We start from the raw sequence: 15,394 nt of genomic DNA, 5'->3' as shown, positions 1-15,394 counted from the left end.
CTAAATCCTGTTGTCGGCTGACATCACAGAGCCAGTCTCTGAAAAGATCCGGACCATATGGTTGGGATCCACCCAGAAGCCTGGACCGACAGCTGGCTCAGCCTCTCAGTGAGTTGCTGAGCCAGCCGCTCCCAGCCCAACGCTCCAGTTAGCGCTGGAGGGGCAGATCAGAGATCCAGTGACTGACAGTCCCTGTCCCTCTGCAGGTTGAGGACCAAGAGCTTAGCGATTAGCAATGTTAGATTACTCAGTTCTTGTTCTTGGAGGCGGCAGGAGGAAATGCAGCTGGGATCAGTGCGACAGCCATCTAAATGAGTATGATTTTTTTTATTTTTTATTCCCATGCTACACTTTTATGCGTTAAAATCAATTTGTTTTTCTAAATTTCCTGAAGTTCTATGATTGTAAATGAAAAGTCATGTTCTACTCCATTAGTCATTAGACGGACATTGGTTTTATATAAAAATGGCAGCTCTTATAGTTAGTGATCATGCTTTCATGTTATAGTTTCCCTAACTTGGACTGGCCAGAAAATAAGTAATGCTGCAAATGTAACCTGTCCTGATAAATATCACTAATCTTTTCAGCTGGTATAACAAAAGAATCCAGGATTTGTTCTGCAATACATTTACATACATTTAAAACTGGAGAAAATCCTATCCATAGCCACACACTAGCATTAGCTAGTCCACAATAAACAAGTCCATGCTAAAGTCTTCATATTAAAACACCATATATATTGAGGCTTTAAAAGGAGCAGAGCAGCTGGCTGAAGATAGTAAATGAAAAAAAAAAATAAAAAAAATTGTTTTACTTTAAAAATGGGGGGGTGGTGGATTCTACCATATTTTCAACAACACAAAAGTTTTAAATGATCACGCTGCCACAACTGTATGTGTTAGGCAAATATTACCCTCTTACACCCATTTTAGGTAGAGTTTTGCTTGGAATTCCACTTGACCTAAATGGCAATATAATACACAGAACACACACCAATAACCTCCTTCTATTGTTATTAATTCCCTTGGATCTACCCATTTCTACTCCACCTACTCAGGCAGCATGTTCTGGAATCACTCCAATGACTCAAAAGTGATGACAAACTGACCTATTTATTTTCCATCAAGACAATAAAAATAGAAATGGATACATCTAGGAGGCAAAGTAGAAAGCCTCTTAAGAGTTTGGCAGTTTTTATCATCTGGGAAAAAAAAAAAAAAAACTTTCAAATGGTGAATGCACTACCATGTGGGGCCTTAAGGCAAATGTTACCTGTCCTACACTGCAGTTATGTGAAGTTTTTAGTAAATACTGTTTATTTGTCCTATAATAAGCCAGACAAATACAGCCAGTAGGGGTTAAACTTGTAGATATCACCTTTTATCATCTACCACTTAGGTACAATTTAGTTGTTTTTTTGTCCCCCTTAAGCCTGGTACACACTACAGTTTGGTACACACTACAGTTTGGGTTGCATGAAAAAAAAAAAAAAAAAAAAAGAAGGACAGTCCTAATCGGAAGCCGCTGCATTAATTATGCAAGGTTAGTCCAGAGATCTCTCCTGCTGAGCTGTGTTCAGAGAGGAGGGGAACCCCCCCCCCCCCCCCCCAAACACATGGATCAGCATCTTCTGCCATTAGCTGAGAGCTCCAATCGGAAGTCGGTCGGCTGCTGGTTTTCCAGCATGCGTGCCCGACAGACCAACTTACACACGGGCAGAATGTCGGCCGGTTATTTTTGTACTGGCAAATGTCTCCCGGCATTCTGCTTATGTGTATGGGGCTTTAGTTCTGTTTGAGGATATGGTTTCAAAGGGGTTAATGGGATTGTGGAAAAACACTCCACTGTAATCCTTGAATAAAGATCCTTGATTGAAACAAATCACAGAAGAAAATGTTAAAGGTGTTTAAACGGAAGAATGGATAACGCATACCTGCACATTTTACTCCCTGAGCGATCAGTCCCCACATGAAGTTGGCACAGTATTCACACCAGTGAGGACCTCTGAAGGTGTGCACCTAAAAACAGACACACAAGGGACCATTAGACAGAATAGAACATTGTTGCCCACACAAAGCTAGACTTTCAGTTGTTCAGTTTATCAAACATACATTTTATACGTTTTTTTCTGCAGTTCCCTTTTGCTACGGTTAGTCAATGAAGCATTTGGGTGCTACACTATACAAGGCTTACCAACAATATATTTATAGGTACAAATATATTCGTACCCATACTCCAATTATTTCATTCAATCTGCCGCCACCCCATTTCAGTTGCAAGCAGCAGTGGGCAGTAGATATGCATATTTCTCAACTGTATTATAGCCCACAGAGGTGTCTCGCCCATGAAAGAATCTCACTGTGCTGTCAGGTAGGTGTAGCTGCATCACAAGTGTGGTGGAATAAAAATCTTTCAGCAAGTTAAACTGTTTATATTTATGTAAACCAACTGCATAGTTTTTTTCTGGGTTTCAGACTTAAATGGTGTCCGTAAACAACGTTGTCCAATTTAAATGATCAATGAGCCAGCTCATGCACTGTAATGCTTAGCTCTCTGGAATATACTGACAAGGGTGTAAGCAGTGCTCTTCAACGTCAGTCTGACATGTCTATGCTGCTGTCAGTAACATGTATTTGAAACATCTTTCACAAAGAGGATGAAGTGTTTCTTAACAGAAGACTGAAGAGTTCCTACCAGAGCAATCTCCAGTAGCTTCACTTTATGTATGTATGAGAATATAATGGAAATCAATGTATTACTCAAAAACACAGGGAAGCATAAAACACCATTATATAGAGGATTTCTAATGCAGTGTGTCAACAATCAGCATATTTTCAATCTTCTTACTGCCGGAGGGAAAGAGTGCATTTATATTCATTGCCCCACAAAACCCTCTGGCTGTCAGATCCATAAAAACGACAAAGAACTTTAGCCTATGACAGGACACGCTTTTCATTAAAAGATGCAATACAGGTCGGTGTAGGTGTAAGCAAAACATAAGGAAAAACAACCAGCCCAAGAACAAATAGATTAATCCATCATCTAGAAAGTCATTTTCAATACAGATTTTAAAAATCAGGAGTGTTTTAAAATAAAATGATGGCCCAGAAAATTAGGTGAACAGTCCAGCAAGCATGCTGCACAATCCAACTTTCTCATGAAGCCTCCGGGGCCAGTTTCACCTCTAGTCATACAAAGTGCTCCTGTGTAGGGTAATAGAGGAGGGAAAAGGAGCCATGCGCAGACAAGCCCAATGCTGGGGAAAAAATGACACTCAGGGGGTTATTTACGAAAGGCAAATCCACATTGCACTACAAGTGCACTTTCAAGTGCAGTTGCTGTAAATCTGAGGGGTGGATCTGAAACAAGGGGAAGTTCTGCTGATTTTATCATCCAATCATGTGCAAGCTAAAATATGTTTTTTTATTTTCCTAGCACGTCCACCTCGGATCTACAGCGACTGCACTTCCAAGTGCACTTGCAGTGCAAAGTGGATTTTCTTTAGTAAATAACCCCATCAGTGTTATTTTGACTTCCAAGATCCTCGTTTCATGATGCATAGTAGGTGCTGTCATGCAATGTCCCAAACAAGGGGTTGTTAGGCCTAATTGGAAGAATGTAATTTAACATCTATGGGCAAAGGAAGCTTGAGTAGATGCTAAAAATGACTAAATGAAACCAACACCTTTACCTATGAGGTAAGGAGTCAGGACCGTCCATAGGTTGACTCCATTTTCCCCACATGTGCCTGATTGTTGGGAGATATGGGAATCTTAAACTGTTTTTCCCCCAGGAGTGGTAGCTCTAACTGCAGTGGGATCGTTTTATAAGGCCAATTTAGATGATGTGTATGCCAAAATTATTTTCTAACCATATAATTCCATACAGTGATAATAGTTGAATTTGTCTTAGAATAGCTGTGCCAATGTGCATTAGACTCCAGGGGGACCTTCATATTCCACACATTGGCAGCGGTCTACGGCATTAGCCATTATCACATGGAAGAGGCCGACGTATGAAGGCGCAGCATGGAAATGTGCCACAGAGAATTAGAGTAGGCGTAGGCAAATTTGGATTAGAATTCATCCCAGTGATCGTGAGAAATCATCACCTAAATAATACTGAAGGGAGGATCTGCCAGAGTCATTGTGTTTAACAGACACTTGTTAGCTAGTGAGGCCACTTCATTAATCCTACAGTAAAGCCAGACAAGAGCACAAGACCATCTGGCTGATCTGCATAGCAGAGCATATGTTTATTTAGCATGGCTTCTCTATGTATTAAAAAAAAAGAAAAGCCACAAACTGTCTGGAAGCATCTTTTTTTATTGAGTGGTCAGTGGAAAATATAGTCACTCTTGAAGTTTGTGGTGCAGAACAAAAGCATTTATGGATTAAAACATTAACGGGAATAAATGTTCCATGAAGGTCTCATGTGAGTCAATATTGGTCTCGAGGAACATCTACATTTAAGTGTGATGACTCTTCCAAAGAGTGAAGTGGGGGGAAGCAAGGATGGAAGAATACCAGCTTGCTTGAGGTAGGATGAGATTCCCATTTAAACTTGTATGGAAAGCATAAAGCTAACAAATAGTTTAGGATTATGATTTGGGGTATGTTTCACATAATGTGGGCATGTAAAATTTGTCAGCTGAAAATTATACAATTTTTGGTTCAGAACAAAAAGGTTTTGGCACTTATCCTGGTGCCTGACAAAATAAGCATGGCTCTGAACCAGTAGGGAAAGGTTAGGATTTCGAGAATCAAATGTTAGGTTTTAAAGTGTTCCTTTAAGAGTTCCGGGTAGAAGTTAAGTGTTAATTGGGGGATGGGTGATAATTGAGGAATTTAATCAAATTTGTGGGCTCAGGTGAGGAGAGAATAAAGCGCCTGCCCTGTTCTGCCCTGGCACTTAATAGGATAGACCTTTCATGTCATTTTGCCATCTGTGCCTTTTTGGGGAGATTTCTCTTCTGGTGAAGATTTTGGACTTACCCTTTCAATCCCAATGACAGTGGCCATCAGGATAACCAGAGAGTTCATCTTCCTAGCAGGGACAGGGTTCCAACCCTTCAGCATTCTATCCAAAACTAAAAACACCTTCACCTCTTTATGAATATGGCCCTTGAAGTTTAGGTGAAGGGTCAGGATATGTGCAAAATACACCAACTTGTCACTCATCAGTGCCGAAAGCCCCATGCTGAGAACTACCAGTGCTAGATAATGGGAACAAATGCCAATATATCAGAAATTGGTTATGAATTTGGTGTCAATATTCTGCTGCATATCTGTGGTTTAAAATAAATTAAAAACCATAGCACAGACAGGCTTGCTAGTACCCCTCTCTCAGTAGTGAGGGAGTTTTAAATATTTGAAGCAAATATTTTAAAGCCAAAGTACCAGAAAGATATAAAACCTCCCTTGTGGGGAGGTTGGCATCTACCCACAATTAAGAAACCAGTTTTATATTGACTGACCCTTAAAAGTAAAAGTACTAGCTCAAATGTAAAAAAAATAAAAACAGCTCCGCCTCCAAAGCTCAGCAGCACATCAATTTTTTCTTACAGTTATCAACTTAATTTTTTTTTTTGTTAAATTCTACTTATCAAAATGTGTAAATGTTTGTAGGCATCCAAAGTAAACATTGGCATTTTTGCTTGTTGCCATGGAGAAATAGACACATGGAATAGGGTGGTCACGTGAACATTTTATAGTTAATAGTACACTACTCTGGAGAAAACAAAGATTGCATTTTGCACTGCTCTCTGTCATACCTTTAAAACATCAACTTTGTAAGACAGGGAAGCAGTTAAAAGAACATGTGTAGTCTATCGCTCTCTAGGTGTAAGTGCCAGCATGCCATACTAGCCAGTGGCTGGTCAATCATGCTGGCACCTGAAGCTCCTCATAAATCTGACACATTAAAGTGCCCATGTCTGATAAAAAAAGAAACTTCAGACTTCCAACATTTTGTGTTTTAAACACAATTATCTCTGACCACCCACATTTGTTTAAAGAACACCGACTTGTAACTAACTTTTCTAAATTTGATATTGTCCCTCCTTAAACACTACAGCTGAGAATACACTGCCAGGTGCATCTTCATATATGACAAAAGACCGTTCAACATCTATTGTTATTGTGGCTGCTTACTCAGACCCCCAGCCAGAATGTTGCAGGTCAGGTTTGCGGATTTACTAAAAAGATTGCAGAGAGAATTCCATACATGCCAATATTGAAGCCAGAACTTTTCCCTACACTCACTGTAAATCATGCACCTCTATTTGCCAGACAAAGTGTATATACCATATAACACAATCTGATAAAACAGCAGATCATCATAAACCAAGGCATTTTGATAAACTCAGTTCATTTTTCTGTCAGAGAAAAAGTATAATAGGAAGAAACTCCGTACAGCATGCAACAAAATCTTACCTTAAAATTGTGGACTTTTTCGTACTTGGGAACCTGTTCATTTTCTTTTAACGTTGCTCTTCTCACGAGGGACGTTAACTGTGAATAAGCAAAAAGTTTCAGTGGTTGCCAGAAGGTTGCAGAAGTCTTTTGAGAGTTTAGTTTCCTCCCCAGAGCAGTAGCCAACAGATCCGGCTGCTGGCTTTCGTGCTTTCTGGGATGAGCAGTTTTGACATATTTTAGCTGCGATTCTCCTGAAGGCATTTTTGAACAAAAAATAAAGTTTTCTTCAACTTGAAAAAAAAATCTTAATAAATACAGTAAAAAGCCCCAGTGCAACGACCAAAAAAAAACCAACAAAAAAAATATATAAAATCTTTTTACGATGCAGAGACGAACATCCTGGACATTAATATACTGTGGTTTAAATCAGTGCTGACTATTAAGTTGCCTATTGAAAACCAGTTGGTTATGATGACTGGAGTACTTGGAGTGTGCATTTGGAAGTGGATTTTTCTTTCCTTCCATTTAAAAAAAATATCTGTAAAAAGATCAGGACCCAGCGTCCAGATGGTTTAAAGCCCAGCCAGGGAGTGAGAATTGTTGATTAGAAGGATGCTCTAAGTCTGAGGTATCGGCTTAGTGAGTGAAGAGGAGGGGAGGGGGGACTGAGTGGGCTTTGCAGTCACGCCGTTTTAGACTGGCCACAATAAGCGCATATCTAACCAATGAAACAGAGCAGCAGCCTTTATGTATTCATCAACTCAGTCTCCCTCCCCCGTATCCCCCCTACGCACGACTTTCTTGATTACTTAACCAGCACAGGACTGCATCACATTGAGAATGAAGAAGAAATATGGACTGCAGGAAGTGCCAGACACAAATGGGTTAAAGTAGAGAAAATAGACATGTACTACATGTCAGGCAGAAGATAAAGAGCCACGAATGACTAATACTTTCTTGTAATATACATTCAATGAAAACACTGTTCACTCACAATCAACTCTGTTCACAGCCATCCTGGAAAATTCCACAAAATGACTTAACTATGGCAAAAAACTGACCAAGAGATAACCTATGTTTTTTTTTTTCTTGCTAAAAATATTACACATTGTCACGCAAGTCCTATAAATAGATCATGGTAAAGATAAGGGGTTAACTAAATTCCTGTGCTTTCCGCAATGATGCGGTAAAATCCACAGTAAATTAAAACATTTTATGCAATAAAAAATTATTTTATGATGACAAAGTCAGTTTAATCAAAACTGATATTTTTGAGAAATTAGCAATAGAGTGATTTTCCCCTTGCTTCATGTCTGTTGGGAAGTTTGGCTGTAAGGCTCTTGCACTGGGTGTTCCAGGTTCCCCCATCTATCTGACCCACAAGGAAGGAGACTCGAGCCCCCAGAAAAATGTTGTAATTGGTTTACATGAGAGTGAATGGAATGGGAAGATTTTCATCCTGCTGGGCAGTGACAGTTTTTTGCATAAGCAATACATATGCTCAGCTGTCCTCACATCATACTACTGACAATCAGACATGTACAATAAAGGGCCTGTGCATGCTACACTGTGCCCAAGTGCCATCTGGACGCATAATCATTGCCACTACCCTGGGCTGCCAACAGAGTTTTGTTGTAGTGGCATAGGGAACTGTGCATCTACAGCAATTTTTTAATACTTTTTTACAATAGGTATTTATTTTCTATAAAAATTTCTTTAAAAGTAAGCAAAACCTTTTGATTGGCAAACTTAACACCAACATTCACACGCATACCGTATACATTCATTCCCCCTCTCACTCCTCCTGAGGCAGCTTTGCCTTGTCCAGAGCCCACACATCTATAGTAAGTGTATGAGAATTCTGAGCCACTAGGGTGGGGTGTGCATGCAAGACAGTTTGGGCAGGATGGTAGAAAGTAAGGCGCCTTTCAGACGTGTGGACCGTATGTCCGCATTTTCATTCATCCGTTTGCGGATGAAAACGGGACATACATTGGTCCCTATGTGATTGCGGGTGTCAGTGGATGACCATCCGCTGACACCCGTAATCACCCGCCTCCGCAAAATCGGACGGAAGAAAATCCTATTTTTCTTCCGTCTGGCGGATCGGGTGAACACGGACACACGGTCCATGTTCACGCGATCCCCCCATAGGGGAGAGCGGAGGAAAGACAGGGCGGTCCCTGCACAGTGTGCGGGGACCGCCCTGTCAGCCGACGGCTCAGCAGAGATTTTACGGAGGATCCCCGCTGAGCTTGACTGACACACGGAGGCGGATCATTACTGATCCGCCCCGTGTGAAAGGGCCCTAAATGTCCCGTTAACACTTACAAATGAGGCTGAGTGCGATTAACGGCGGGAGACGCAAAGGGGTTTCCCTGCGATTACCTGCAGGTGGGGCGCACCACTGAAAGGCTGACAACTCCCACAACTGTTCGTGGCCAATCACATGTGCAACAATTAAATGTGAATGATCACCCCTGGATGCAGACTGCATCCAGGGGTGATCACCAGCAGATAATTGCTGTAGGAGCGATTACATGTGATTGGCCGTGAACTGCTTCAGGAGCCGTCAACCTCCTATTGCTTTGAATACGACTTCCCATCTGCAGATAATCACAGGGACACCCCCACAGGGTTTCCGGCCGTTAGCTGCAAACGGCCCCTTTTACAAGTGTGAATGGGGCCTAAATCCAAATCTGTTACTTTTATTTTCCCCCCATTTGATGGGAGCTGCAGTGAACTGACTGGCATTGAAATGTCATGTTAACAAACCTATTTTCCTGCTGGATAAACAGTCACATCAACAAATATTAATGCTGGATGTTTTGCAACCTTAAAAAGTTGAAATTGAATCCCCTTAATCTTTTGCCTTCCCTAGTTCCTCCAATCAATATGCTAATGAAACAACAACAATTATTTTCATTACATACTTTTTGTCTCAAAAGGAGTCCACACTGGGTCCCAGTACAAAACGTATTTGGTGGGAAAGGCCAGCAGAGTGTTGAACAACGTCTCCTGAAACATCACATAACCTTGCCTTAGTATTCGTCAACCCTGGCGCAAGCAGTGGGCTGACCCTTGGGAGGAGTTACGCAACTGTAGGTGGTGCTAGGTGGGCTGCATTAGCATGCAGACCCCTCACATGTGATGCTGATCCTCAATAAATTGACAAAACTGAAATCCAATAAACAAGACCCCTTTCACAGCCTGAGGGCTTTTACCATCCTGCTAGCGTTACGCTAGCAGGACAGTAAAAAAAAGTCCTGCTAGCCACATCTTTGGAGCAGTGAAGGAGCGGTGAGTTTACAGTGCGGCTATACCGCTGTTGCGGTTTTAAACCTTTCTCAGCCGCTAGCGGGGGGTAAAACTGCCCCGCTATCGGCCGAAATGCGCCACAAATCCACCCATAGCGGCAGTGGAAAAAATAGCGAAGTTTTACCGCCGACGCTATGAGCGCCTCAGTGAGAAAGGGGTCTAAACAGGGAGGGCCAGGGGCAGTTAGGCTGGGGTGATAATGGCTAGATTATGCTGGATGTCCTCCAGTATAGGAATGAGGTGGGCTCTGTCTGACTTGCTGCAACTTCTAATGCATATTGTGAGAAATTCAGTGTGCAATGAAATCTGTAATCGATTTCAGTAATGGACAGGGAAGGCTGGGGTTCAGCTTTAGATCACCTCTTAGATTTTGCCGTGATACTCAAAAGGTGTGCTTTGTGCGTTTCTTGTTTACAGTGCCCTTGTAGCAGGAGTTAGACTTGAACATAGAAAATCTTTAAAGCCGAGTACAGCAGGGACAGATTCAATCTGTGTGTAGCCCTCCAGGTTCGACAGAAGCGGACTGTGATGCTGTTGATACACTATACGAAAAATCGTCCAAACAAACTTTCGGCCGTGGGCACAGACAGTGCCATCAGGTAATGACCGATAAATCATTCAGTGGACATATAGCTAGTGCAGAAAGTTCGGATGGGAAACACATTAACCTTTCCATCTCATCGGTAGAAAATTTCCAAACTTGTCCTTCGTTTTTTTTTTTTGCTCAAAAACGTTCCAACGATTATCGATTTTGTGCCGATTTACTGATCGAAAAACGAACGAACTGTCTGAACGACCGAATTTCATACCATTTTTCGTATAGTGTATGGCCAGCATTAGATTGGCCTCTGTTGAACGGCACTGCTGGAAAACCTTGTTCAATCGCCTTGCACTGCTTCTTTATTGCAGATGCTGTGTGCTGCATTAACTACCAGTGATTACAGTGTTTCTACACAGCTTATGTTACAGGCATAAAATGTGTAAATGTGGGCTTTAAAGTGGAATGCAAGTTTTTTTTAGCTTTTAAATAGAATGGGGAAGGTTTAGAATCTCAGGATTATAGCAAGTTGTGTTCTTTTTGGAGAAGGATTTACCTCACTTCCCACCCAGGTGACCATGGTTGTTCATATTGAAGTTGGTTATCGATTTTCTTTTATTTTGCATGCACTGCTTTTTTGTCGCAGCTGCTGTGTGTTGCATTAACTGCCAGTGACTACAATGTAGAAGGATATATGTTACAAGTGTACAATGTGTAAATGTAGGCTTTAGCCCTGGTTCACACTGGGTACGCTTTGGAACGATTTGAGATGCGATTTGACATGTCAAATCGCATCTCAAATCGGCGGCAATTGTCGGCAATGGCACTGTCCTAATCAGTGCGACGCCGCATCTGCGATTTCAAAAAGTAGTTCCTGTACTACTTTTTGCAATTTCGGGCCGCGATTTACATTAAATTGCGGCCGAAATCGCGGCAAAATCGGCCGCGAAATCGCGGTAAAATCGCGCATTTTACTGCGATTTTGAATTCGCAGCAGTGTGAACCTAGGCTCAAAGTGGAATGCTAGTTTTTGCTTTTGAATAAAAAAAGGGTTTAGAATCTCAGGGGTTTATACAGCATTTTGTGCTTCCCTTGGAGGAGGATTTACCTCCAGGTGACAATGTTCAGGCATGGTAAAAAAAAGAAGAAAAAAAATTGGCCTTTTTTAATGAAAAGCCCCTTATATTAAATAAAAACACAAATATGTAAAACGGGCTACTCTTAAAAAGGGTCTGCGGGAGACTTACTAAAACTGGAGCTCTTAAGAGTCTGATGCAGCTGTGCATGGTAGCCAATCAGCTTCTAACTTTAGCTTGTTCAAATTAAACCTTGACAATAAACTGGAAATGGATTGGTTTTCATGCAGAGCTGCACCAGATTCTGCTTGCTCCAGTTTTAGTAAATCATTTTGGTATGTGTATACCCAGCCTGAGTGTGGTCACGCATGGATCGAGATTCGTCCGGTTCAGCAGGCACTGGCTGAATTTTTATCCATGAAGTAGCAGGCTGGTTGTACACAGGTCAATCTATTGATCGACTTGTGTACAACCAGCCTGTTTTTTTTTTTGTGAACGATCAGTGGCACTGGCTATTGTAGTCAGCACTGATCAGTGTATTCTGATGGCATTGAAGTCTCAATGCAATAGCACAGCGGGAGAGATTCCTCAATCCATCTAGAATGTGTGGAGGGGGGGGGTAATTTAATTTTTTTTGTTCAAGCCACTGATGACATCATTTGTGATGAAACCGGTAGCATGGAGCTGGATACACGCTACTGAGCATGTGCGAAGGAACAGTGGCCATCTTTGAGATTTGTTGTACCATATGATATGCTGTGTTACTTCTGGATGCTTGCAAGTGCTTAGACTTGAAGTGATTGTAAAGTCTAATTTTTTTCCCCCTATAAAAATAATAAACATGTTATACTTACCTGCTCTGTGCAGTGGCTTTGCACAGAGCAGCCCGGATCCTCCTCTTCGGTGCTCCTGGCCCCTCCCTCCTGTTCAGTGTCCCCACAGCAAGCAGCTTTTCTATGGGGGCACCCAAGCCGAGTCACAGCTCCATGTGTCCATTCAGACACAGCGCCCCGACCTGTCCCCTCTCCCTCAATTGGCTAGCCAACTTTGATTGACAGTAGCGGGAGCCAATGGCGCAGTGGTAACCAATTAAGGACCGCCCACAGCAGATATACTGCATAAGGGTGGCTCTATTGCGCTTAACGATGAACCTGTATGTCATTTTGTAATTGCGAGGGAAAAAGGATATCAGTTTTATTTGGGTAAAGCGCCCCACGCCCGTGCAATAGTCGGTTAAAGTAACGCAGTGTCGTAATGCAAAAAAATTACCCGGTCATTAAGGGGGTAAAACCTTCTGGGGCTGAAGTGGTTAAGACTGATAAAAACCTGTCAATTCAGTAAAAAAAAAAAAACACTTACTTGAAATGCACCTGTCCTGCAAATACTTATGCCCCGTACACACGATCCGAAAATCGTACGAAAAATTCCGCTTTCGTATCGATCGTACGATAATCGGATCGTTGGTACAGAGCTTTCGAGAACCGATCAGGACAGTTCATCCGATATAATTCTATCAGACATGCAGGGAATTTTTTTGGTACGATTTTCGTTTAATCAGTACAGCTGTCGTTCGAAAATGGAATACAAATGCATTACAACACATGACATCACTTCCGAATTTTTATATTCTGTCGTACGAGAATTTGTGACTTTAGTAAACTCATCAGATTCGATACGAGATTAGCATGCAAAAAAACAAAACAAAAAAAAAAACAAACAGACGATCATTCGTCCGATAATCGGATCGTGTGTACCGGGCATTTCAGAAACACACCTAACAGCCTACCTAATTAAACACTTTGAGCGGTGGAGACCATCTGATGGTATTCTATTTTATTTAAACCCATTTAGAAATACCAAAATGTCCTGGAAGCAGAAGAATTAATATCCAGTGCTTCGAATTTGCCATTTATTCAGAATAATCGGTTAGTACAATGAAGGGACCAGTTGCATCTGTCTGGATGGTGAAACAAACATTCAATGCACAGCTAATCAGATTACAAAAAGCTTCAGATGAACCCAAGTCAGGAGAAGAAGATCTCTTGGGATTTGTTTGTTTTCATTCTATGGACAGAGTTAGTCATACTTCCTAACCTGTTCTTTATCCATGCTAATCATCTTTGGGAAATGATTGAGAGAACACAGACCACCAAAAATAGAAAACTTATTTTTTTTTTCCCGACCTGAATTCTTTTATACGCCGACTTTATGTCTGGTACAACTTTCCAAAACACATGACAAATCATTTTCTTGCTGTGCGGGACAATTCTGAAACAATGGTAAGTGTAAAGTAACTTGGAACAGGAAATCTGAATAAACAGATTCTGAAGTCTATAATTTTACCAGACGCAGTACTGTGCCGCATTACTTTGGAAACCATGACACTGTAAGGCAGGGATCGCCATACTTTTCGAAGCAAAGGGCCAGTTTACGGTCTTTCAGACTTCAGGGGGGGCAGATTCTGACCAGTCGGGGTAGTAAATGCCCCAGGGCTGAGCATCAGTGAGAATAAACATGGCCCCAGTGCTGGTGGGCAGTAGGAGGAGGAATAGTGCTCAATCATTGCTATTAATCTAAGAAATAGTGCCCCATTGTTGGTGCCATTGGGAGGAATAGCGCCTCATATCATTGGAAGCAATACTGCCCCAAGGGCCGGATGAAGCCTAGCAAAGGGCCACATCCGGCCTTTGGGCCGCATTTTGAAGACCCCTGCTGTAAGGGTACGTTCTATATAGACACTACCTGTGTTCATAATGAATGACATTAGCAGACTCGTTCAATGACCCCTATCTGAAGCATTGCCATCAATCAAGGAAACCTGCAGTATTACATGCAAAGGATCAGCAAAACAGCCAAGTAGCATTTTTATATGTTCATCTGTGGCAGTATTCGTATCGTTTCAGTAATGATATAGATTTCAGTGTCATAAGGACCTACAAGAATGACTATTTACCACCCCCATAAGGTTTAATAACCGGCAATGCGTCTTTGGTAAATCCTGTTTAGTCTGCAGTTACGTAAACCCAATTTTGCTAGAAAACACGCTACTCACAGGGCATAGGATTTACTTGTCTGCTGTGATGAATACATTTGCCAATTCTCATTGACACTATGCTGACATCTACACCGAACCTCCAGCTGAATATTGAAGGCTTTATTTTATGTTCATCCATCAATAAAAAACATGTCAGGGAGTACTTATAGCCATGTCCACCACAAGAAACCATAATTTCTATGTTGGACATTTTATACATTATGCCCAAGTATTACACATGGGGTGCAGCAGGACCAGCTTTATCAGCTAGTTTGTATCTGCATGAACTACACTTTGTAAAGTAATGTCAGCACTTGAACAACTGAAAGTGGAAACTAAAGTCTGATATAAAAACAAAAATGCATGTTGCTTCTGCAATAAATAGATAATCCTACCTGCCTGTTTACAGTCTTTGGTATAATGTACACTGAACTGTTCATGCGCAGCTCAGTTTAAATTCCAGCACATTACCAATGCACAGTGCCAGAATGACTGTACTCCTGTGCATGCATGGAAGTGACGTCATCCCTCACCAGCCAATCAAGATGGCCGAAGTTGAAAAGATGCTGACTTTGACAAAGGACTTTGTGGACGCCAGTTGATGCAAATGGAAGTATAGTAGAAATTAGTTCCACTTTAAAAGCTGGAAAAATATTCAGCACATGGTCTGTTCATGGACAGCCATCAACTGTCACTGTGCTCCAATACATAAATATGTAATGAGAAAATACAGTATAAACTAAAGACAAAATGAGTGAAAATTTTGAATTTCTCATTAAAATTAAAGGGGCTGTAAAGGTACAATTTTTTCCCCTAAATAACTTCCTTTACCTTATAGTGCAGTCCTCCTTCACTTATCCTCAGATTTTTCTTTTAAATATCCTTATTTCTTCTTAGAAATCCTCACTTCCTGTTCTTCTGTCTGTAACTCCAGACAGTAATGCAAGGCTTTCTCACTGGTGTGGAGGTGTCGTAATCGCCCCCTCCCTTGGACTACAGGAGAGTCAGGACG

General features: G+C 41.5%; 1 protein-coding gene across 3 annotated transcripts in view; it reads right to left on the bottom strand.

Annotated features, from left to right (window-relative positions):
* Window positions 1–15,394, bottom strand: part of CHN1 (chimerin 1) — a 140,781-nt gene that overhangs the window by 22,239 nt on the left and 103,148 nt on the right. For all 3 annotated transcript variants that reach the window (XM_040357707.1, XM_040357708.1, XM_040357709.1), the window contains 2 exons: window positions 6,435–6,512; window positions 1,934–2,018 (listed from right to left, as the gene is read on the bottom strand). In XM_040357707.1, the coding sequence (XP_040213641.1) occupies window positions 1,934–2,018; window positions 6,435–6,512 (163 nt within the window). The remainder of the gene's footprint in view (window positions 1–1,933; window positions 2,019–6,434; window positions 6,513–15,394) is intronic.

The sequence above is a fragment of the Rana temporaria genome, chromosome 6, assembly GCF_905171775.1.
Source record: "Rana temporaria chromosome 6, aRanTem1.1, whole genome shotgun sequence".
NCBI lineage: Eukaryota > Metazoa > Chordata > Amphibia > Anura > Ranidae > Rana > Rana temporaria.
The sequence above is the reverse complement of the archived record's forward strand: the minus strand, read 5'-3'. Positions and strand labels throughout refer to the sequence as shown.